Below are 25,652 nucleotides of genomic sequence, written 5' to 3'. Positions count from 1 at the left end.
TACTCCTCTCTCAAGTAAAGTCTTCCTTTTTAATGTTCCTAAGATCTGTTATTCGTAATGTGAGTTGAGATGGGTGTGTCTTGGCTATAAATGATACTAATAACTGTTTTGTTAGGACTCTGAGAATTCATTTATAGACACCGAATTGATCTGAGAGTCACAGGGTTGTGATGGAGCTCTTTATAATTAAAGATGGACTTTATGATAACTCTGACTTGTGTGTGGTTTGCTCTCATGATTTGGTAAATACAGGAAATTTCCACTACAAGCGGTGGACTAGTTAACTGTACGATTGCAAGATTGGGTCCCCTGAGCAGACAAGGTGAAAATCTGTCGTTCTGCCCCTGAACAAGGTTCCTTCATTGAAAATAAGAATGTGTTCTTAACTGATTTTCCTAGTTAAATAAAGGTTTAAAAAAAATAAATGTTTAAAAAATAAATACATTTAAAAAAGGCGAAATAGGCATCCAAAAATACAGATTGTTATGAAAACTTGAAATAGGCACTAATTAATCGGCCATTCCGATTAATCGGTCGACCTCTACTCACTACAGTAACTCACACTAGGGCTGGGTGATATGGCCAAAATACATGGGCATTAAATATGGACTTGGTCCCCCCTTTGCTGCTATAACAGCCTCCACTCTTCTGGGAAGGCTTTCCACTAGATGTTGGAACATTGCTACGGGGATTTTCTTCCGTTCAGCCACAAGAGCATTAGTGAGATTAGGCACCGATGTTGGGCGATTAGGCCTGGCTCGCAGTCGGCATTCCAATTCATCCCAATGGTGTTCATTGAGGTTGAGGTCTGGTTGTAAGAAACTCGAACTCAGTGTATTTATAGAACACTTGTGGATTTATATTAAGAAGCTAAGTGGAAACATCGTTGTCATCAACATTGTTGCATGTGCTGCATTGATCATGCAGACTGAACACAAGTGTCTTGTGGTTAAGCAACAACAAATTAGCTCCTTGAGTGGGACGGGACAAGGCTAGGTCTGCGAGGAAATGGACATTACACATGGCATATTACAAACCAAACCTTTAAATACCGTTATACAAGTTAAAGTAAAAAACCTAAACCGGTCCGTGCATAAATGCTGGTATATAGTAAAATCAGGACTATAACCAACCAGCAGCCAACACCACTGGGGAGGGCTGTGTTGGAAGTACTCTCTATGCCAACCCTCTCTCACATACACAGGGACATGTGCATACACACACAGTACACGCAGTCACACACACACAGTACACACAGTCACACACACACACAGAGTACACGCAGTCACACACAGAGTACAACGCAGTCACACACAGAGTACAACGCAGTCACACACACAGTACACGCAGTCACACACACAGTACACGCAGTCACACACACAGTACACGCAGTCACACACACAGTACACGCAGTCACACACACAGTACACGCAGTCACACACACAGTACACGCAGTCACACACACAGTACACGCAGTCACACACACACACACACACACATCTCCCCCACAGCTCTGTAGTAGCTGCTATGCCCCTCTTACTCGTCTGTCAATAGGCCCAGTTTGGAAGCACTTTAAACAGACTTGCACATCGCTCCTCTCTCTCTCTCGTAACGAACAGCGGGAAACTTCAAGACATGGATTCCAGCACCATACCCACAGGGTTAATTAGGTTTGCTTTAAACAGCCACCACCATGCTTTTTAAACATTCATGGGTGAATGCATGACAACGAGAACATTAACATATCCAGAAAGTTAACCTCTACTCTGTTCCCCGATCCAACAGGGGGGGCTGGGCGACACAGAGCGAGAGATGGTTGACCTCTGCTGCCCCCTCTGTTACAGCCTAGTAATAACAGGGGATATAATCTAGCCCAACACTACACAGCATCTGACCTGAGCCCTACTGACAAACTGACGGAATAAGAATCCGCACAGACCTTTTTGGTCTTAATTTAAAAAGTTAGGCATAAGGTTAGCAGTGTGGTTGGGGTTGGTGAAGAGTAAATGTAACTGCAGAAATAGACAGGGTTTATGACTTTGTGGCAACTAGTGATGACCCATGAGGTTTTCCTGGTCAGGTCACATGGTTAAGACAGACTCCTGGCCCTAGTCCCAGTGTAGCTGTGTGTGTCCTATAAACAGGTTAGCTGTGTGTGTCCTATAAACGGGTTAGCTGTGTGTGTCCTATAAACGGGTTAGCTGTGTGTGTCCTATAAACGGGTTAGCGGTGTGTGTCCTATAAACGGGTTAGCGGTGTGTGTCCTATAAACGGGTTAGCGGTGTGTGTCCTATAAACGGGTTAGCGGTGTGTGTCCTATAAACGGGTTAGCGGTGTGTGTCCTATAAACGGGTTAGCGGTGTGTGTCCTATAAACGGGTTAGCGGTGTGTGTCCTATAAACGGGTTAGCGGTGTGTGTCCTATAAACGGGTTAGCGGTGTGTGTCCTATAAACGGGTTAGCGGTGTGTGTCCTATAAACGGGTTAGCGATGTGTCCTATAAACGTTAGCGGTGTGTGTCCTATAAACGGGTTAGCGGTGTGTGTCCTATAAACGGGTTAGCGGTGTGTGTCCTATAAACGGGTTAGCGGTGTGTGTCCTATAAACGGGTTAGCCTATAAACGTTAGCGTGTGTCCTATAAACGGGTTAGCGGTGTGTGTCCTATAAACGGGTTAGCGGTGTGTGTCCTATAAACGGGTTAGCGTCCTATAAACGGGTTAGCGGTCCTATGTGTCCTATAAACGGGTTAGCGGTGTGTGTCCTATAAACGGGTTAGCGGTGTGTGTCCTATAAACGGGTTAGCGGTGTGTGTCCTATAAACGGGTTAGCGGTGTGTGTCCTATAAACGGGTTAGCGGTGTGTCCTATAAACGGGTTAGCGATGTGTCCTATAAACGGGTTAGCGATGTGTCCTATAAACGGGTTAGCGATGTGTCCTATAAACGGGTTAGCGATGTGTCCTATAAACGGGTTAGCGATGTGTCCTATAAACGGGTTAGCGATGTGTCCTATAAACGGGTTAGCGATGTGTCCTATAAACGGGTTAGCGATGTGTCCTATAAACGGGTTAGCGATGTGTCCTATAAACGGGTTAGCGATGTGTCCTATAAACGGGTTAGCGATGTGTCCTATAAACGGGTTAGCGATGTGTCCTATAAACGGGTTAGCGATGTGTCCTATAAACGGGTTAGCGGTGTGTGTCCTATAAACGGGTTAGCGGTGTGTGTCCTATAAACGGGTTATAAACGGTTAGCGATGTGTCCTATAAACGGGTTAGCGTGTGTCCTATAAACGTGTGTCCTATAAACGGGTTAGCTGTCCTATAAACGGGTTAGCGTGTGTCCTATAAACGGGTTAGCTGTGTGTGTCCTATAAACGGGTTAGCGGTGTGTGTCCTATAAACGGGTTAGCCTATAAACGGGTTAGCGATGTGTCCTATAAACGGGTTAGCGGTGTGTGTCCTATAAACGGGTTAGCGGTGTGTGTCCTATAAACGGGTTAGCGGTGTGTGTCCTATAAACGGGTTAGCGGTGTGTGTCCTATAAACGGGTTAGCGGTGTGTGTCCTATAAACGGGTTAGCGGTGTGTGTCCTATAAACGGGTTAGGTTAGCTGTGTGTGTCCTATAAACGGGTTAGCTGTGTGTGTCCTATAAACGGGTTAGCTGTGTGTGTCCTATAAACGGGTTAGCTGTGTGTGTCCTATAAACGGGTTAGCTGTGTGTGTCCTATAAACGGGTTAGCTGTGTGTGTCCTATAAACGGGTTAGCTGTGTGTGTCCTATAAACGGGTTAGCTGTGTTAGCTGTGTCCTATAAACGGGTTAGCTGTGTGTGTCCTATAAACGGGTTAGCTGTGTGTGTCCTATAAACGGGTTAGCTGTGTGTGTCCTATAAACGGGTTAGCTGTGTGTGTCCTATAAACGGGTTAGCTGTGTGTGTCCTATAAACGGGTTAGCTGTGTGTGTCCTATAAACGGGTTAGCTGTGTGTGTCCTATAAACGGGTTAGCTGTGTGTGTCCTATAAACGGGTTAGCTGTGTGTGTCCTATAAACGGGTTAGCTGTGTGTGTCCTATAAACGGGTTAGCTGTGTGTGTCCTATAAACGGGTTAGCTGTGTGTGTCCTATAAACGGGTTAGCGGTGTGTGTCCTATAAACGGGTTAGCGGTGTGTGTCCTATAAACGGGTTAGCTGTGTGTGTCCTATAAACGGGTTAGCTGTGTGTGTCCTATAAACGGGTTAGCTGTGTGTGTCCTATAAACGGGTTAGCTGTGTGTGTCCTATAAACGGGTTAGCTGTGTGTGTCCTATAAACGGGTTAGCTGTGTGTGTCCTATAAACGGGTTAGCTGTGTGTGTCCTATAAACGGGTTAGCTGTGTGTGTCCTATAAAACGGGTTAGCGGTGTGTGTCCTATAAACGGGTTAGCGGTGTGCACACTTCAAAGCGGCATAAGGCCGTGTGTTATGGTTTTGGATAGCCAGATTGCTAGCAACAATGACAATAAACTATGTGGTTAATCGTAAGTGTCTCGTTTCAGCTCATTTGATCTTGTTTTTGATACCATGCCTTGTTTTGAAGTGTTTTGACTGATTTCACATCTATGCTAACATGGCAAAAAATGTGCTATCTAGCAACCGCAACAAAGTACTTGAGAGACAAGTTCTCATTGTGCAACTTTAATTCGGTTTTCAATAAACATTGGGGACAAAATATTGTTTACATGTTATCAACAATATAAGCCAACCCCGTCAGTTTTGCCCCACAGTTGAGCACAAGTGAATGTAGTTGCTAACCAACCAACCCGTCTATAGAGATACATCTAACTGCCAACATTATAGGGCGTTGGGCCCCACAAACCAGAACAGCTTCAACGTGCCTTAGCATACATTCTACAAGTGTCTGGAACTCTATTAGAGGGATCCGACACCATTCTTCCATGAGAAATTCCATAATTTGGTGTTCTGTTGACAGTGGTGGAAATCACCGTCTCAGGCGCCACTCCAGAATCTAATATAAAGTGTTCATTTGGGTTGAGATCTGGTGACTGACACACCCTTTAACCCCATATGCTCCTCTGAGGCGCTCTTTAAAAGTCACTGACATCTATTATTCTAGCCAGGGTAGACAAAATAATCTACAACTGGGCTTTTTTTATACATGACCCTAAGCATGATGGGATGTTAATTTCTTAATTAACACCAGCACCTGCTTTCAATTTTATTTTGGCAGTTACCTGTGTCTCTATGTTGTGTGAACTTGTGTCCTACCTCACAGAAGAGAGTGAGCTTGTCGTCAGGCAGCAGCCCATTGGCCTCGTCCAGCAGGAAGTCTCTCCTGATGAATTTCTTAAAGCCCCAGTCCTTCCCTTGGACAAACCGGTATGCCCTCTGGCTCTCTGTAAAAAGGAACAACACAGACAGTTAGTGCACGTGTGTCTGTCATGACCATGAGAAAGGAGAACGTGAGAGTGAGCACAGCCAGACAGGAGGTTGAATGAAGGAAGTGTCACCTGCAGGGGACTTTTAACACCTCATAAGAAAACGATGCCACACTCCAGACATTTTTCATACACTCCCTCATTTCTGGCACACAGGCACGATAAGCAGGTGGGATAAGCAGGGATCAAAGCATCCCATTATAAAGTGCTTATGGACTGCCAACTATGTCTGCCTGAGAAGAGGCAGGGAGGGTTCTATGCACTACAAACACACAAGAGAAATGTCTTCGTGGGGTCCTTCATGTACGTATTCCAGGAATACGTACATACACTGGTTGCGTCCAGAAGGGCACCCTTTACCCTATATAGTGTACAACAAAAGTAGTGCACTTCATAGGGAATAGGGTGTTATTTGGGACACAACCACTGAGGACATACTCAACGTACATAACACAATAACTAGAGTCAGAGACACTGCTGTGCCATAGTGGTTCTGATGGCCCAGTTGGTAAGACTGATGCTAACAACGCCAAGGTCAGGGGTTCAAGTCCCTCAGGGATCACATACTACAAATATAAACTTTACTGTAGTTTATTTAAAACTCACTTTACTGTAAATGGCTTTGGATCAAAGAGTCTGCCAAGTCAGATCACAATGAATTCCCTGCCCGGACATTTTACTACAAGACCCTCTCAAAGATCTCCAATGAAATGTCACATAAAGATCCCTGGTCATGTATAGAATGACATGATCCCATCTAAGAAGCTCCTGTAGGGCAGGCCCCTCCTGTAGGGCAGGCCCCTCCTGCCATATAGGATGAGGATCCCTGGGGTCTAAAGAACCACACACACCAGGCCGACAGCCCATCTGCCGTTCGTCTGCCACTCTTTCGGCGTGGTGTGTTTTAGGAACCACCCACTGATGGACGTCTGGCTGCAGACGTTTTCACCCGATTCTACATGAAGAATCGGTTAGCAAATTACAGCCAGAACTCTGTGCAGGGGTGCTGAGTACCATCGGCCAGCTAACGCTACTGGTGTCCAAGCCTTAAGAGTTAAGAGATCTCCTGCAATATCCAAGTGGGAGTCATTCAGGCGGGGTAACAGCTCTGCTGAAAGCTCTATGTGAAATTCACCAGCAGCGGTATGATGCAGTGGTGGGTACAGTAGTCAACCAGGCAGGCAGGGGCTGCACTCCAAATGGCACCCTATTCCCTTTATTGTGCACTACATTGACCAGAGCCCTATGGGCTATATGGAATAGGGAATATGCTGTCATTTGGGATGCGTACAGACAGTGGTGGAGTTGAGCGCATATCCAGTTCTCCACCCCAGTGCTCAATCAGGGGGTCCTCTCCCTCTAATCCCTCCTCTGGAGATGGGCTACAAACAGGCCCTGACAGCCACCCTCTCAGACTGACAGAAATCCAAACACTCCAAAGGCTCTTTTCTCTACTCTTTTTTTCCTACTTTATTCATCGTCACTCTCCTCTTTTCCTCTCTGCATAATAGGAACTGATGTCAGAAGACTTTCATTTAAAGGCTTTGTGTCAGTCTCATCTTAAACCTGTGTTGTTGAAAGCCACGTCAAACTTTTATGGACTTGACATGCCAAGTAGTGTACGGTTGGATACACAAACACACAGAGCAAAAGCACTGCATCTTAGTCTTATCCTTGTCTGCCTGTTTGTCTGAAATCTTTCATACTGCCTTTTCTCTATTTCCTTTCCGATATGTTAGAGAGACTCAGGCATGGACCCTTGGCCAGTAGCTCCTCTCCCTGTGTGGTGGAGGGATTGTCCTGTGTGTTATCAGGGTATATGGAAGAAGACCAGCAGCCTGTGACAACTTCCTACGGGGCTAGGTCTCAGCCTAACTGAGGTGTGAGGATGGTGGGAGGAGAGAGAGGGGGCGGCTAGCTGGGAGGAGGGAGGGACGGAACGGGAGCACAGAGAACAGAGGAGAAAGGGTGAGAGGAGTCCTACTGCTCAGTCCCTGCTCACTCTCCACACTAAGTTGTATGTCTGTGTGCACGTGTGCACGTGTGCATGCGCCTGTGCGTGTGTATGCGTGTGTGTATTAAGCTGAGCTTTCCCAAGCTGACCCTGCTACCTCCACTGGGTCTCCTGAGCAGGACCAGAACCTCACACTGGAATGGGATCAACCTCAAGTCAGACCGCATGTGGTCACGGTAGGGTCACAGCAGGCTGGATCACCAAGTCGGGAGGGGAGGAACACACCAGGAATAACAAATATGAGAGGGGGAAGAGGAGTGAGAAGACCAGTGATAGAAGCCTGTCACTAACAGTCCCGGCAGAGAGGTGGCATGTGAGATATGTAGATAGATTGAGTGAGACAGAGATAAAGGAAAAAAATAGGAAGTCGAGAGGGACAGAGTTTTAGAGAGGAGAAGGGAAAGATAGAGTCAGAGCGAGCGAAAGAGAGGAGAGCCAGGCTGTTTTAGAGAGCATAGCATACATATTCAGGCTGTGGCTCAGGGGCCTGGTTGGCACACACAGTGAGAAGGTCACCCAGAAGACTGGCTGGCAAACATCGCACTCCGGGCCAACAGAGTGTGGATCACACTAAGAGTGTGTGTGTGTGTGCGGGCATGACAGAGAAAGTGTAATGTACAGTATGTACATCAGTTCAAAACATAACTCTAATCCCTCCATCCCTCCGTGATCATCTGTTCTCTGGAAGGAGGTTTAGAGAATCCCAAAAGGAGCCTGGAGCTTTTCCCCATTCCACAAACACAAAGCATTCACACACCTAGACCTTCATACACAGACACACTTCAACCTCATCCTCCTTACCACTACTGCCTACATCCCCATCCCACTTCTTCCCTCCACTTCAATTGCTGCCCTTTAGTCTAAACCCCCACACATCTACATAGGCTGACATGTAACCAGGAAGGCAGGCACACAAGCTCGCTCGCTCACACGCACCACAAATACACAAAGGAACGCACACGCCATTTCCGAAGAAAATCTCATCTCTGTTGAATAATGAGCTCTATAAGCAAGTGTCAGCACAAACACGTGTAATGACGTTCCTTCTAGCCGTGTCGATATATGATTATGTAAAGACTGTCCAATGACTCTTCCCACAACACAACCATTGAATGCCTGACCGCCCCCATCAGTTACCGCGGGCAACCAGCTCTGACAACCACATACAAGCATTCAGACAGAGGTTTCAATCAGCCAGGAGACCATATGGAACTAAAGACACTAACCACAACACCACAAACACTGTACTGGCAAATGAGATCGTTCTTTTAAAATATACAGTGTATGAAGACCTGTGTACACATAGCAAATTAACCTGAACTTGAACCTGTGACCAAACAGACTGGAGACATAACCTCTCCTTAGCACTTAGCACCTAAAAAGCAATATAAAGCCCACTGTGTCTGAGAGGAACACTCAGCTCTGGGCCATTTAAATAAACCCTAGCCACCACCGCCATATAGCAGGAGACTTCCTCTCTCTCTCTCTGTGTTCTCAGAGCTGTCAGTGCAGCAGTGTGTCTGCCAGCAGGCTGCTTTATCTGGCACGGGAGAAGAGGGGGAGCCAAGAGACACGTTACAAACCGTTCATCCACAATCCCACAAGAGAGCCAGCTAGCTAGCGACTAAGCCAGGGAGAGAAATGATGTGGCGGAGAAGAGAGGAGATGATGTTCGGGGGAGAGGTGGGGGGGGGGGCAGTAACACCATCGGAGACCAACATACATTACTGATTGAGGCCCTCTATTCAGGTGGGGGTGGCTGAACAGTATGAGGTTGAAGGTTAGATCCACTTGAAACAGTTCATGTTTAAGGCAGCAAATGATATATGCAGCATCTTTACATTACTCACAATCATCTTTAACCACCTATATATATCTGTTTATTTAGCTGTGTATCACACCAATCTGTACTTACTATCCATTTCAGTGGAGTGTGTGGCCCTGTGAGACTGTGTGGAGAGCCCCAGCAGTGACATGCCACATAAACAGTCCTCACACTCTGAGCCACAGCCTTCTTAATTAAGGCACTTTGTTTTTATTTGGCCTGGGTTCTCTTCAGGAGGCATGGATTTAATTGGATTCTAAATGATCCAGAACAGATAGAGCTATCTTTACTGCCATATTCTCAGACAGAGTGCTCGCTGAAGTCCCTTGTCACGAATACGGTGGCTGCGGGTAATTTTCTCCAGCGACAAGGCGAGCAGAGAGCTGAGGGGAAGATGGGGTGCATCTGGGGGGGGGGGGGGTGTCCTAACAGCCAAAGAACACAATTTACAGCAAATCCCCCAGAGACACGAAGAGAACAACAGAAGCCATTTTCTCCACTGCTCTCAACATTCTCCATCTTTAATCTCTTTCAGTCGTCATGTGGAGAAGCAGGTTCAGGTGAGCTGACCGAGTGAAGGAATGAAACGGCTCTAGGTGGTGTTTACCACCCACTCTGCAGGCTACTGCTGTCCCTCTTAGAGTGGTGCAGCGAAATGGGCACAGCCAACTATGCATTAACTGTACCTTAAGAGCCTCAAGTGAGCTTGATGCACAATTACAGTATGCGGCCCAAGGCCTGTTTCATAACAGTAGTGTTTGTGAATGTGTTGTTGTTGAGAAGTGAAAAAGCACTGCCACAATGAAGAAGGAAAACCATTTCCCTTTCTACATGACCTGCACTGCGGGTGGTTGTAAACAGTCTTGCTGCATACACCTCTGATACAAACATTCCTCCTCTGCCCCTCTCCTCACCTCCTCCCATACTTCCTGTGCTCGACGGGGTGCCAGAGAGACAACCAACCAGGTAGAGCCTGGTAACCAGGAAGCGGTCACATCTGGCCAACTCTAATTCAATTCCACACAAGTTTGCTTTTCCTCCCCATAACATAACCTAATTAAAAAGAGCAGGCATTGGAAGAAACACATATCCTTTCCAATTCATCAGCCAGAGAACAGGCAGAAGACAAAAATTGCTCCATGCTACTTTGAATTAAATATGGGGGGGAACAAATCCCACCTGCAGTGATTATACACACCCATATGGCTATCAACACCTCGGCCCGCACACTGAATTAGACACTTTGGCTCCCTCACCCCCTCCTATGCACACACTCACTTAGTAAACCTCAGAGACACAGGTAATACATCTCTCAAACCTCCTAACCTTGTTCCTATTAGGTAACATGTCTTTCAAGTTCTACTGCCAAGCTACAGGTTTGAGCTGAGAGGTTCAAGAGTGGATTGTTATTAGTAGTTCTGTTATCACATTACCTCTCACACACCTACATAATATCAAGCCAGGTACACTATGGGATTACAATGGCAGAGCACCACTGACCCTATAGAGATGGTGGGTTGTTGGGGATAGATATTTCCCAAGCAAAAAAATGATTCACATTCAAGAAAACATTAAAAAGTACATCTACTAAGATTGGCCATATGACTGGACAGATACTGACAGCTGAATTGACTGTTTACCTTTCAGGTATTTTAAATGTCTGTAGTGTCTACTTGTTAATGTTATTTAAATGCATGAACATTTGAAAGTATTTTTGTTTGAAATGCCATTTTCGTCATGTGTCGGACCACAGGAAGACTAGCTGTCGTCATGGCATTAGCTAATGGGGATCCAAATCAACTCAAATCAAGTGTGACTTACCCATAGCCTTAGTCTCCTCTCCCTTGGCATTGAGGATGGAGAACTTGAACTTGGCACGCACCTCGCTCTTGGGACAGCTGACCAGGAGCAGGTAGAGGGACAGGTAGTCTTTACTCTCCTCGTCCAGGCCTTTAGGGTTTACACGCAAACACCTGGACACAGAGGGAGGGATCAGCATCGGTGATCTTCAGACTCAGTCAAACAGACACGAGGTCAGTCAACTATGCTCAGTAACTGTCCAACAGAATAGAGACCAAACCCTGTCCAACAGACTTAGGAGTCTAAATCAGATCAATCATGGACAAGTTATTGGTCCTGTAGTCCCTTATGGTTTATCCATAGCACCCACTTCTTGGCCCCGCCTCCACTCACCATTTAAGCTTGTCATTGGCTCCCGAAGAGAAGGTGGAGCTCTTGATGACCTCGCCCATCTCCTCACGACAGAAGCTGAAGTTGTTGATGGTCCACATGTAAGAGAACTTCACCACTTTGATCTAACAGAGGTAGGGACACACACACACACACACACACACACACACACACAGCAGGAATCAGACATGATGACTAATTTATTTATCTATTCCATACAGGTAGCTAAGTGGCTGGTTGGTCAGCCTGGACTTCAAAACCACACATCAAACCTGCCTTTCATCTCAATAAACATTGACAACAAACAGGGGGAGAAGAAAGGATATTAAAAAGCTGCAACAAAAAATGATTTTGCAAGGATAGCGAGATGAAAAACACATCAATAGAAAAACATCCCTCTTCTTTAAACAGGCTGTTATCAAAAACACCAGCACTGGCAGTCCTGACTGACTGACAGACAGACAGGTGTAAGTACTGTACATAGAAAAACAGATACATGTACACACACACACACACACACACACACACACCTATCCCCACGCTTACCTGAGTGTAACACCAGCTCTCAGCCACAGGGCCGCTGGACATGTCCGCGGGGGGAGGGGGACTCGGGACTCTTGACATCGCCAGCGTTGAGGCAGGGGGAGCCTGAGCACCAGCCAGGAGGGGGACAGAGTGGAGGGGTGGCTGAGCCCAACAGAACACCACTGAATGGGCTAAGTATTCAACCAGACCACCACACACAGCACCAGGGTCCAGCCAAGGATAACGTCTGGGGAATGTCCAGGGAACCCACAGCAATACCCTACAATCAGAGAGAGTCGCATTATCATAGGTGTTATAGTCAGTGCGTGTGTGCTAAAAGGCTAATTGTAATTGAGCTATATTGCTCAGTAAGTAGGACAAAACAGCTCTGAATTCATTTGTTTTCAAAGGGCCTCTGCATTCAAAGCAGAGAGGCTGTGAACGCTGCTCGCTCGGCTTCAGTGAGAAAAGCCCTCGTTTATCTGCCATGGTTCTGACTTTCTTTTGCTTTGAGCGGAGCGCCAACCGATCTGTGACTGAGAGTGAAGAGCAAGGCTTAAGACCATCATCCCACGCCTGCCTGCCAATCTCCACTCACTCAAGTAGCCTACACAAGGTCACATACAACTTTCATAGATCGACTTGGAAATGTCATAGCCTATTCCAAAATGTGCAAACTTCTATCAATCTGTGTGAAAAGTTATTCACTCTGTTTTTCAAGGTACATGTGTGAATACAGCCACAATAGAAAAACAGCATTGACTTCAGTTGAACCATAGATCTATGAGAGAGAACTGTGACTTTAACCAATGACTTCTCTTCAATATCACCTTTACAGAACCACAGATGACCCCTGGGAATAGAACAAGAATGTGTTAATTGACTTGCCTGGTTAAATAAAATCAACAAATTATCATATTTTGTTCTCCTTTCCTCCCTCTCCCCTGGCTCCTTTCCCCCCTCTCCCTGGCTCCTTTCCTCCCTCTCCCCTGGCTCCTTTCCTCCCTCTCCCCTGGCTCCTTTCCTCCCTCTCCCCTGGCTCCTTTCCTCCCTCTCCCCTGGCTCCTTTCCCCCCTCTCCCTGGCTCCTTTCCTCCCTCTCCCCTGGCTCCTTTCCTCCCTCTCCCCTGGCTCCTTTCCTCCCTCTCCCCTGGCTCCTTTCCTCCCTCTCCCCTGGCTCCTTTCCTCCCTCTCCCCTGGCTCCTTTCCTCCCTCTCCCCTTGCTCCTTTCCCCCTCTCCCTGGCTCCTTTCCCCCTCCCCTGGCTCCTTTCCCCCTCTCCCCTGGCTCCTTTCCCCCTCTCCCTGGCTCCTTTCCCCCTCTCCCCTGGCTCCTTTCCTCCCTCTCCCTGGCTCCTTTCCCCCTCTCCCCTGGCTCCTTTCCCCCTCTCCCCTGGCTCCTTTCCCCCTCTCCCTGGCTCCTTTCCTCCCTCTCCCTTTTATCCCCTGGCTCCTTTCCCCCTCTCCCCTGGCTCCTTTCCCCCCCCCCTGGCTCCTTTCCTCCCTCTCCCTGGCTCCTTTCCCCCTCCTCCCTCCTCCCTGGCTCCTTTCCTCCCTCTCCCTGGCTCCTTTCCTCCCTCTCCCTGGCTCCTTTCCTCCCTCTCCCTGGCTCCTTTCCTCCCTCTCCCTGGCTCCTTTCCTCCCTCTCCCCCCTGCTTGAAGCTATCACAGGGTCTCAGGGCAAGTCTTCTCTTCTCTCGTTCTCTCTTTTTTCTCAGTCAACCTGCAAGTCCCCCTGTCTCCTAGCCAGACAATCCCTTTGCTTTGCTTCTTAATTAGTGGCTGATTGAAAGGGAAGTTCAGGACCTAGAGAACTTCCCAGAATCTGTGAGAACGTGAGAGAGAGGGAAGGGCAATGGGGGGGGGGTCCACCTCCTCTGTATGACAGAGTGGAGACGGGTGAGACGACACACAGACCTCCACGGACGCAGACAGGACTTCATGTTTTAACTTTGTTGGATCTGATCTTTCTGTTTCTTATTTTGTTCTATTTGCATTTGATGAAAAGCACTGGTGGCATTTTCACTCAGTAAAACAATACAATATTAATCAAAAGATGAAGAACAAGGCAGCACTGATTTGCAATTTAAATTACCTGAGACTTCCTAACAATGAATTATAGTCTGTGTGAACTTGTGGGTGTTCATGGGTGTAACAAATATGCAGCTTAAGTGCGCAAATGCATGCACACATGCAAACTGCTGTGTGGCGGAGTGTGTGCGTTGCATGTGTGCAATAAATGTGCCCCCGTATGTTCCTTTAAGCTGTGTGTTCTCATGTCTCTGTATAGGCTACGGTCTCCCAACGTGTGTGCTGCCAACAGCGATCACGAGGGAACCACTAAGAAAAGATGACAATACTGGCACCATCGCTAACAACTTCACAGCTTTTCTAAATACACCCAGATGACACTTAACCAGAATAAAGCTGGGGATTGATTTGTATTTTCATGACAATCATCAGGAGCAGAGAAGCAGAAAAATGACAGTAACAACTCAGAGATAGTGGGGGGTGGGGTGTGTGGTAGTGTGTGTGTGGGGTAATCCTTGTACTCCCTCACTTCAAAATCTTGAGATCAAATAAAATACAATTTTATTTGTCACATACACATGGTTAGCAGATGTTAGTGCGAGTGTAGCGAAATGCTTGTGCTTCTAGTTCCGACAATGCAGTAATAACCAACAAGTAATCTAGCTAACAATTCCAAAACTACTACCTTATAGACACAAGTGTAAGGGGAAAAGAATATGTACATAAAGATATATGAATGAGTGATGGTACAGAGCGGCATAGGCAAGATACAGTAGATGGTATTGAGTGCAGTATATACATATGAGATGAGTATGTAAACAAAGTGGCATAGTTAAAGTGGCTAGTGATACATGTATTACATAAGGATGCAGTAGATGATATAGAGTACAGTATATACGTATACATATGAGATGAATAATGTAGGTTATGTAAACATTATATTAGGTAGCATTGTTTAAAGTGGCGAGTGATATATTTTCCATCATTTCCCATTATTAAAGTGGCTGGAGTTGAGTCAGTGTGTTGGCAGCAGCCACTCAATGTTAGTGGTGGCTGTTTAACAGTCCGATGGCCTTGAGATAGAAGCTGTTTTTCAGTCTCTCGGTCCCAGCTTTGATGCACCTGTACTGACCTCGCCTCGCCTTCTGGATGATAGCGGGGTGAACAGGCAGTGGCTCGGGTGGTTGTTGTCCTTGATGATCTTTATGGCCTTCCTGTGACATCGGGTGGTGTAGATGTCCTGGAGGGCAGGTAGTTTGCCCCCGGTGATGCATTGTGCAGACCTCACTACCCTCTGGAGAGCCTTACGGTTGTGGGCGGAGCAGTTGCCGTACCAGGCGGTGATACAGCCCGACAGGATGCTCTCAATTGTGCATCTGTAGAAGTTTGTGAGTGCTTTTGGTGACAAGCCGAATTTCTTCAGCCTCCTGAGGTTGAAGAGGCGCTGCTGCGCCTTCTTCACGATGCTGTCTGTGGGTGGACCAATTCAGTTTGTCTGTGATGTGTACACCGAGGAACTTAAAACTTACTACCCTCTCCAATACTGTTCCATCGATGTGGATAGGGGGGTGTTCCCTCTGCTGTTTCCTGAAGTCCACAATCATCTCCTTAGTTTTGTTGACGTTGAGTGTGAGGTTATTTTCCTGACACCACACTCCGAGGGCCCTCGCCTCCTCCCTGTAGGCCGTCTCGTCGTTGTTGGTAATCAAGCCTACCAATGTTGTGTCGTCCGCAAACTTGATGATTGAGTTGGAGGCGTGCGTGGCCACGCAGTCGTGGGTGAACAGGGAGTACAGGAGAGGGCTCAGAACACACCCTTGTGGGGCCCCAGTGTTAAGGATCAGCGGGGTGGAGATGTTGTTGCCAACCCTCACCACCTGGGGGCGGCCCGTCAGGAAGTCCAGTACCCAGTTGCACAGGGCGGGGTCGAGACCCAGGGTCTCGAGCTTGATGACGAGCTTGGAGGGCACTATGGTGTTAAATGCCGAGCTGTAGTCGATGAACAGCATTCTCACATAGGTATTCCTCTTGTCCAGATGGGTTAGGGCAGTGTGCAGTGTGGTTGAGAATGCATCGTCTGTGGACCTATTTGGGCGTTAAGTAAATTGGAGTGGGTCTAGGGTGTCAGGTAAGGTGGAGGTGATATGGTCCTTGACTAGTCTCTCAAAGCACTTCAATGATGATGGAAGTGAGTGCTACGGGGCGGTAGTCGTTTAGCTCAGTTACCTTAGCTTTCTTGGGAACAGGAACAATGGTGGCCCTCTTGAAGCATGTGGGAACAACAGACTGGGATAGGGATTGATTGAATATGTCCGTAAACACACCAGCCAGCTGGTCTGCGCATGCTCTGAGGGCGCGGCTGGGGATGCCGTCTGGGCCTGCAGCCTTGCGAGGGTTGACACGTTTAAATGTTTTCCTCACGTCGGTTGCAGTGAAGGAGAGTCCGCATGTTTTAGTTGCGGGCAGTGTCAGTGGCACTGTATTGTCCTCAAAGCGGGCAAAAAAGTTATTTAGTCTGCCTGGGAGCAAGACATCCTGGTCCGTGACGGTGCTGGTTCTCTTTTTGTAATCCGTGATTCACTGTAGACCCTGCCACATACCTCTTGTGTCTGAGCCGTTGAATTGAGATTCTACTGTCTCTATACTGACGCTTAGCTTGTTTGATTGCCTTGCGGAGGGAATAGTTACACTGTTTGTATTCGGTCATGTTTCCAGTCACCTTGCCTTGATTAAAAGCAGTGGTTCGCGCTTTCAGTTTCACGCGAATGCTGCCATCAATCCACGGTTTCTGGTTTGGGAATGTTTTAATCGTTGCTATGGGAACGACATCTTCAACGCACGTTCTAATGAACTCGCACACCGAATCAGCGTATTCGTCAATGTTGTCGTCTGACGCAATACGGAACATATCCCAGTCCACGTGATGGAAGCAGTCTTGGAGTGTGGAATCAGATTGGTCGGACCAGCGTTGAACAGACCTCAGCGCGGGAGCTTCTTGTTTTAGTTTCTGTCTGTAGGCAGGGAGCAACAAAATGGAGCCGTGGTCAGCTTTTCCGAAAGGAGGGCGGGGCGGGGCAGGGCCTTATATGCGTCGCGGAAGTTGGAATAGCAATGATCCAAGGTTTTTCCAGCCCTGGTTGTGCAATCGATATGCTGATAAAATTTAGGGAGTCTTGTTTTCAGATTAGCCTTGTTAAAATCCCCAGCTACAATGAATGCAGCCTCCGGATATATGGATTCCAGTTTGCAAAGAGTCAAATAAAGTTCGTTCAGAGCCATCGATGTGTCTGTTGGGGGGCAATATATACGGCTGTGATTATAATCGAAGAGAAATCCCTTGGTAGATAATGTGGTCGACATTTGAGGAATTCTAAATCAGGTGAACAGAAGGACTTGAGTTCCTGTATGTTGTTGTGGCCACACCACGTCACGTTAACCATGAAGCATACGCCCCCGCCCCTCTTCTTACCAGAAAGGTGTTTGTTTCTGTCGGCGCGATGCGTGGAGAAACCAGCTGGCTGCACCGTCTCCGATAGCGTCTCTCCAGTGAGCCATGTTTCCGTGAAGCAAAGAACGTTACAGTCTCTGATGTCCCTCTGGAATGCTACCCTTGCTCGGATTTCATCAACCTTGTTGTCAAGAGACTGGACATTGGCGAGGAGAATGCTAGGGAGTGGTGCACGATGTGCCCGTCTCCGGAGTCTGACCAGAAGACCGCTTCGTTTTCCCCTTTTTCGAAGTCGTTTTTTGGGGTCGCCGGGTGGGATCCATTCCGTTGTCCTGGGTGAAAGGCAGAACACAGGATCCGCTTCGCGAAAGTCATATTCTTGGCCGTACTGATGGTGAGTTGACGCTGCTCTTATGTTCAGTAGTTCAGTTCAGTTCTTCTCGACTGTATGTAATGAAACCTAAGATGACCTGGGGTACCAATGTAAGAAATAACACGTAAAAAAAACTGCACAGTTTCCTAGGAACGCGAAGCGAGGCGGCCATCTCTGTCGGCGCCGGAAGTTAGATGGTTCATTCATCATGGTGATTCAGCTGGTGACAGTCAGCACCAATGGACAGGAGAGAATACACACGGCAGGGGAAATAAATATCACCACAGCAGTACGTCAGAGAGCGTTAAGAGGGTTGTGTGCTCCCCTGAAAACAATCACTAGACAAAGTACGAGGTAAGGATGGCAGCGGTGTTGTGTTGTGAGTGTTTCTCGGGTTGTGTATATGCGTGATTGCCTACCGCCCACATCTCATTTCCCTATCCCATCCTAGTCTGCTGCTGTGGGGACCGACAGGATGAGGACCTGGAGCACATTTATATTAATCACATAGACAGGCCTCTCTCACTGTGCGAGTCCAGATCTCCCTCCCTCCCACCACCGCCTTCACCTCCCTCCCAACACCGCCTTCACCTCCCTCCCACCACCGCCTTCACCTCCCTCCCACCACCGCCTTCACCTCCCTCCCACCACCGCCTTCACCTCCCTCCCACCACCGCCTTCACCTCCCTCCCAACACCGCCTTCACCTCCCCACTAAGAGGGGAGTGCATTACTTAAACATTGACATATGGAAACCAACGGTCTAAATGGATGTCATGTCCTCTCCATCCCTCGCATTAGAAACAGCCACCAATTGTGCGAGTTCTCCCACTTGAAAACTACAGGCCTCTCATCTTTTTATCATAGGTACACTTCAACTATGACAGACAAAATGAGGAAAGAAAATCCAGAAAATCACATTGTAGGATTTTTTATGAATTTATTTGCAAATTATGTTGGAAAATAAGTATTTGGTCAATAACAAAAGTGTCTCAATACTTTGTTATATACACTTTGTTGGCAATGACAGAGGTCAAATGTTTTCTGTAAGTCTTCACAAGGTTTTCACACACTGTTGCTGGTATTTTGGCCCATTCCTCCATGCAGATCTCCTCACCAGCAGCAAGAGCAACATCTTTGATGTATACAGAGAAAAGAGTCCCTGTGGTACCCCCAAAGAGACTGCCAGAGGTCCGGACAACAGGCCCTCCGATTTGACACACTGAACTCCGTCTGAGAAGTAGTTGGTGAACCAGGTGAAGCAGTCATTTGAGAAACCAAGGCTGTGGAGTCTGCCGATAAGAATGTGGTGATTGACAGAGTCGAAAGCCTTGGCCAGGTCGATGAATACGGCTGCACAGTATTGTCTCTTATCGATGCCGGTTATGATGTCGTTTATGACCTTGAGCGTGGCTGAGGTGCAACCATGACCAGCTCGGAAACCACATTGCATAGCGGAGAAGGTACCGTGGGATTCTAAATGATAGGTGATCTGTTTGTTAACTTGGCTTTCAAAGACTTTAGAAAGGCAGGGTAGGATAGATATGTCTGCAACAGTTTGGGACTAGATTGTCTCCCCCTTTGAAGAGGGGGATATCCGCGGCATCTTTCCAATCTTTGGGGATTTCAGACGATACGACAGCAAGGTTGAACAGGCTAGTAATAGGGGTTGCAAAAATTGTGGCAGATAATTTTAGAAAGTGAGGGTCCAGATTGTCTAGCCCGGCTGATTTGTAGGGTCCAGATTTTGCCGCTCTTTCAGAACATCAGCTATCTGGATTTGGGTGAAGGAGAAATGGGGGAGGCTTGGGCAAGTTGCTGTGGCGGGTGCAGAGCTGTTGACAGGGGTAGCCAGGTGGAAAGCCAGCCGTAGAAAATGCTTATTGAAATTCTCAATTATTGTGGATTTATCAGTGGTGACAGTGTTTCCTAGCATCAGTGCAGTAGGCAGCTGGGAGGAGGTGTTCTTATTCTCCAAGGACTTTACAGTGCCCCACAACTTTTTTGAACCATGGGCTATATATCTGTTCCTGGTTCTAAATTTTTTTAACGGGGCAAGCTCATTTAAGATGGTGAGGAAAGCACTTAAAGGATAACCAGGCATCCTCTACTGACGGAATGAGGTTAATATCCTTCCAGGATACCCGGGCCATATTGATTGGAAAGGCCTGCTCGCTGAAGTGTTTTAGGGAGCGCTTGACAGTGATGAGGGGTGGTCGTTTGACCGCAGACCCATTATGGACGCACGCAATGAGGCAGTGATCGCTGAGCTCCTGGTTGAAGACAGCAGAGGTGTATTTGGAGGGCAGGTTGGTTAGGATGAGATCTATGAGGGTGCCCGTGTTTACGGATTTGGGGTTATGTCTGGTAGGTTCATTGCTAATTTGTGTGAGATTGAGGACATCAAGCTTAGATTGTAGGATGGCTGGGGTGTTAAGCATGTCCCAGTTTAGGTCACCTAACAATACGAGCTCTGAACATAGATGGGGGGCAATCAATTCACATATGGTGTCCAGGGCACAGCTGGGGGCAGAAGGTGGTCTATAGCAAGCAGCAACAGTGAGAGACTTGTTTCTGGAAAGGTGTATTTTTAAAAGTAGAAGCTCAAATTGTTTGGGCAAAGACCTGGATATTAAGACAGAACTCTGCAGGCTCTCTCTGCTGTAGATTGCAACTCCGACCCATTTCGCAGTTCTATCTTGTTGGAAAATTGTATAGTTAGGGATGGAAATTTCAGGGGTTTTGGGTGTCTTTCTAAGCCAGGATTCAGACACAGCTAGGACATCGGGGTTGGCAGAGTGTGCTAAAGCATTGAATAAAACAAACGTAGGAAGGAGGCTTCCAATGCATGAAACCAAGGCTTTTATGGTTACAGAAGTCAACAAATGAGAGCGCCTGGGAAATGGGAGTGGAGGAAGGCACTGCAGGGCCTGAATTAACCTCTACATCAGAGGAGGAGTAGGATAAGGGTACGGCTAAAGGCTATAAGAACTGGTCGTCTAGTACGTTCGGAACAGAGAGTAAAAGGAGCAGGTTTCTGGGCATGGAAGAATAGATTGAAGGAATAATGTACAGACAAGGGTATGGTAGGATGTGAATACAGTGGAGGTAAACTTATGCATTGAGTGACGAGAGATATTTTCTCTAGAAAGATAATTTAAACCAGGTGAGGTCACCGCATGTGTGAGAGGTGGAACGAAATTATTAGCGAAAGCGTGTTGAGCAGGGCTAGAGGGTCTACAGTGAAATAAGGCAATACTCACTAACCAAAACAGCAATGGGCAAGGCATATTGACATTAGGGAGATGCATGCAAAGCCGAGTGATCATAGAGGTCCAGTGAGTAGCTAGGTGGGCTGGAGACACGGCGATTCAGACAGCTGTGGGCCGGGGCTAGCAAGCTAGCAGAAGGGGGATGTCGTGAAGGAAGAAATCTGTTGTAGCCCCCTCGTGCTGTTACGTCGGCAGTCCAGTCGTGATGGATCAGCAGGGCTCCGTGTGGTAAAAGGGTCCAGGCCAATTGACAAAATAGGCATAGTGGCCCAAGAACTTGGTCGATGGACCTATTCAGGTAACAGTCCAATATGCTCTAGACAGCTTGCGTGCTGCTTGCTAGCAGATGGGCATTCGGGGGACGTCGCGACGGAGGAGCCAGTTGAAAAAAACCCTCGGGCAGATTACGTCCGTAGTCCAGTCGTGATGGATCGGCGGGGCTCCGTGTCAGCAGTAAAAGGGGTCCAGGCCAATTGGCAAAATAGGTATTGTAGCCGAAGGAGTAGCTGATGGACCTCTTCAGCTAGCTGGGTGATGGGCCTAGCAAAGGCTAGCTCCTGGCTAATTTGTTCTTGCTTCGGGACAGAGACGTTAGCCAGGAGTGGCCACTCGGATAGCAGCTAGCTAGCTGCGATGATCCAGGTGAAAAGGTTCAGAGCTTGCTTTAGGAAACCAGAGATATGGAGAAAAATAAGCATGATTTGCTCAGGTTTGAGTCGCGCTGTGGAGACTGGCAAGAGTTGTCCGGGCTAAAGGTTAGCCAATGACTACGACCTAGTTAGCTGGCTAGCTTCTGTTGGGGGTTCCGGTTCAAAAGAAAGAAAATAGCAGATCCATACCACATTGGGTGAGGCGGATTGCAGGAGAGTGTGTTGAAGTTGAGGTTACGAAAACATTTTTGTAAATATAAATGCGAAGAAAAAAGATAAATGACAAGACGAGGACAACGAAGTCTGACTGCTACACCATCTTGGAACTGGGGAGAGCCTGGGGCAATATGAATGTTTCTCAGTCATCCCAGGTCAGTTCAGGTTGCCTAACTGACAGTCGAGGCATCCAATCTACCTCGTGGTTCTCCTTCTCACTAGAAAGTTCCAGTGGGGGTTTAGTGTACTCATATGTGGCAGACCAGCCATGATTCCAATCTATCAGCATTCAGAACAACCCTCTATTCTCTCTATCCTAGAGTTAATATACAGCTGGAAAGTAGCTTGGAGGGAGCTTGCAGATTCAACAGTCCACTTCTTATTAAACACACATTATTACATCCTCTAGTTTGAGAAACATAAATAAAAAGGAACCACATGAACAAAGCCCTGGGTATATATTGAACATTTGTAGATAGACATAATCCTACAGTAGTGCAAGTGTTGTCAATTTGTGTAGTGACTACCAGGAGTGGGCAACATAGAGCCCACAGGCCGTATATGGCCTCCAAGCCCCTTCAATCAGTGCCCGGGGTGGTTTGAGTAAAAAAATAAATGGGTGTCAAGGTTAAAAAACAATCCAGACCAATCTTGAAATTCTAAAACTAGACAATGTATGGAGAAGTGATAATGGACCTCTACATTTTCAAATAACTGTCCTTTCTCTGGTCCAAACTGCTTAAGACAAACAAATTAGTCCAGAAAAAAACGCTGAATTTTCAAATTGGCCCCCAAGCCGAAGTTATTGCCCACCCCTGGACTAGTGAGTGTCTAATACATCCATATAGAATAGTTAAAAATATAGCCTGAACAACATGTCAACATATGGCAGGGACTTAAAGACGTTGGGCCTGCTGTGAAATAGGAGGTCCTGCTGGATGACAAGAGAAGATGGAACCCCTTCTGGAATTCATTACAGCTGGCTACTGCTCTACTCAGAAGGAAAAAAAACTTTCATTCTGGAAAAAAAAGCAGACGCATAACGGCTCTCCATTTAAATTCCCTTTCACTTGCAACATGAAAGAGAAACATCAAATACACAGCACCACCCAGCAGCCTCTCCCTCCGGGCCCGCTTCCTGCTGAGAGGAGAAGACACATGCTAGCTAGCACCGAGCAGCCAGACACCGCCACCACCTGGCCAGGTGGAGGATGTGCAGCCAGAAGAAGTGGGTGGGGGGGGGTGAAGTTTATCCACATATCAAAATACGTAGATTCTCGTTACCTTATTTTAACATCACCCCCCTCCTCCCCCACACCTTCCTTTCCTCCAGCTCTGGCGGGACATCTGACAGAGGGTTAATGAAGTCTGCTAATTAGAAGGTCAGGTTGAATTAAAAGCGGCTAGGGTGGTAGAGCGATGAAAGGGAGCGTATTAAAGCAGTGTGTCCAGACCAGACTAGATTGATCAGCTGAAGGCTCTGACCCTCATTTGAAAAACACACATGGTACTGACTGAAGGTTCCCCACCAATTAGACAGACAGACCAGTCATAACTGATCACTGAAACACTCTGCTATTAGAGTAAGTATAATTATCCCTGCAGGCTAGCCGGCTGCTGTGTGGAGAGCAGTTGACGTGTGATCTTAGCTCTGATATGATCTAGGAGTCTCACTGAGTCTGGGATAAAAACTGCTCCAAGATCAGTGAGGGTCAAAGGAACAGGTGACATACAGGGAGGAGTAAAGGGATAAGTTGATTTCCAGATACAGGAATCAAAAGCTAATAGTAACAGGCTAAGATACAGGAATCAAAAGCTAAGAGTAACAGGCTAAGATACAGGAATCAAAAGCTAAGAGTAACAGGCTAAGATACAGGAATCAAAAGCTAAGAGTAACAGGCTAAGATACAGGAATCAAAAGGTAAGAGTAACAGGCTAAGATACAGGAATCAAAAGGTAATATTAACAGGCTAAGATACAGTAAAAGCAGGGCTAAGATACAGGAATCAAAAGCTAAGAGTAACAGGCTAAGATACAGGAATCAAAAGGTAATATTAACAGGCTAAGATACAGGAATCAAAAGGTAATATTAACAGGCTAAGATACAGGAATCAAAAGGTAAGAGTAACAGGCTAAGATACAGAGATTGGAGAGTAGATAATGTAGTATGATGGCTACAGTAAATAAAGACAGGAAGAGATACTGGCCTTAAGGGCAAGAGAAGACAACATATATGGAGTGCAGTTACGGGTAGGATTGACAGTCAGAAGAGTAACATACAGCACCTGTATGACAGACACGTGGTGGTTGTGGTGCATGTAAGGTGAGCTGTGTCTGTCCAGCCAGCTCAGCACAGAGCAGCCCTGATCCCCCAGACACACAAAGACCAGAGGCAAGGAGTGTGTCAGAGCAGAGCCGGGGCTGCAGAGCTGCAGGCAGGAGCGATGGATTAAGAGCCACTCAGACAAAAGCCCTATGAGAACCATGGAGACAGCCCTACTGATACTATATCATTATCTGGCTCCATATCACGGACTCCCTACCCAGAGATCTCCACCTTTCTCTCCCCTCAGTATACCTCCAACTCAACCCCCTTTCTCTGGCTTTCTATAGCCCCCAGAAGGTTGACATGGCATTAAACCTAGATCTCACTCTCTCCCCTTCTATGGCTCTATCACATCTTATATCCCAACCCTCTTCCCCCCCCCCCGCTTCCTTTCAAAGCTGGCCAGCTGCCATGTGACCTAGTCCCCTCTCATTACATCACAGGTCTGAAGCCTTGCTCACAGTTCCAGTAGGATCAACTAGAGCTACACTCACAACAGAACACCTGTGTGCAATTGTAAGTGCAGACAAATAAACACAGTTGTAAGCTCACATACAGTCACATGGGCACAGTCGAACACCACATGCAAGTATAACTTCTTCCAAAATGACAGGCTTTCCTGACAAAGACAAAGTGTTGAGCTTTAGGAGCCCTTAACACGCCAACCTTCTCCTGATTAAAGATGACAGCGGCCATAGGACTCTGAACAGACATAACAGTAGACCGTAGCTATATATCCATCTCCTGCACATCAAGTTGCCAGAAGGGATTGTGTATAAACAAACACACTTCAGAGCTAATAGTAATGCTGCTTTAACCTTTGCCTTGCCGCAGTTTTCCCACTCCTCCTATTTATTTATCTACCCGAAAGAAATACTTGGAGTTAGAGTTCTTCGAACCTATGAAGCGAAGCTGGTAGGAAGAGGGAGGGAGAGAGACAGACTGGTGTGATACCTTACTCGTTGTAATTATGCGATTTATAATTAAAATGCTAATTAAGTGAGAGGGAGTTTCTCTTCGCCTCGTTTAAATGTTTTCATTTTTTCTCCATTGTTCCATTAGTCTCCAACAGAGGAGTATGAAAGGCTGCTGATTGCCATAACACGGCAGTAACCACATTTTAGATGGATGGTGCTACTTGCTATTGGTGGTTATGGAAACAACTCTGGTGACCCATTTCCTTTCCCTCACAGTGACCTTCTTGGTATCTGGTACTCCATTGTTAGAGACTGGCCAAGAGAGAAACATGGTGCAAAATGTGAACAAAGAGAAACTGCCAAAAACACAAAAAATATCCAGATAAACAGAAAACCTCACATGTATTCCCTCACGCAGCCAACACACACAAAAAA

The 25,652-nt window shown here is 47.0% G+C and overlaps 1 protein-coding gene across 2 annotated transcripts in view; it reads right to left on the bottom strand.

The window, feature by feature from the left end:
- Positions 1 to 25,652, bottom strand: part of LOC115110928 (speckle-type POZ protein) — a 162,332-nt gene that overhangs the window by 93,932 nt on the left and 42,748 nt on the right. For both annotated transcript variants that reach the window (XM_065010323.1, XM_065010324.1), the window contains exons 3-6: positions 12,010 to 12,268; positions 11,467 to 11,588; positions 11,095 to 11,246; positions 5,265 to 5,392 (exon numbers count right to left, since the gene is read on the bottom strand). In XM_065010323.1, the coding sequence (XP_064866395.1) occupies positions 5,265 to 5,392; positions 11,095 to 11,246; positions 11,467 to 11,588; positions 12,010 to 12,087 (480 nt within the window). In that variant the 5' untranslated portion in view covers positions 12,088 to 12,268. The remainder of the gene's footprint in view (positions 1 to 5,264; positions 5,393 to 11,094; positions 11,247 to 11,466; positions 11,589 to 12,009; positions 12,269 to 25,652) is intronic.

This window comes from Oncorhynchus nerka, linkage group LG26, assembly GCF_034236695.1.
Source record: "Oncorhynchus nerka isolate Pitt River linkage group LG26, Oner_Uvic_2.0, whole genome shotgun sequence".
NCBI classification, from domain to species: domain Eukaryota; kingdom Metazoa; phylum Chordata; class Actinopteri; order Salmoniformes; family Salmonidae; genus Oncorhynchus; species Oncorhynchus nerka.
Note: the sequence above shows the minus strand (reverse complement) of the source record. Positions and strands in the feature narration are given on the sequence as shown.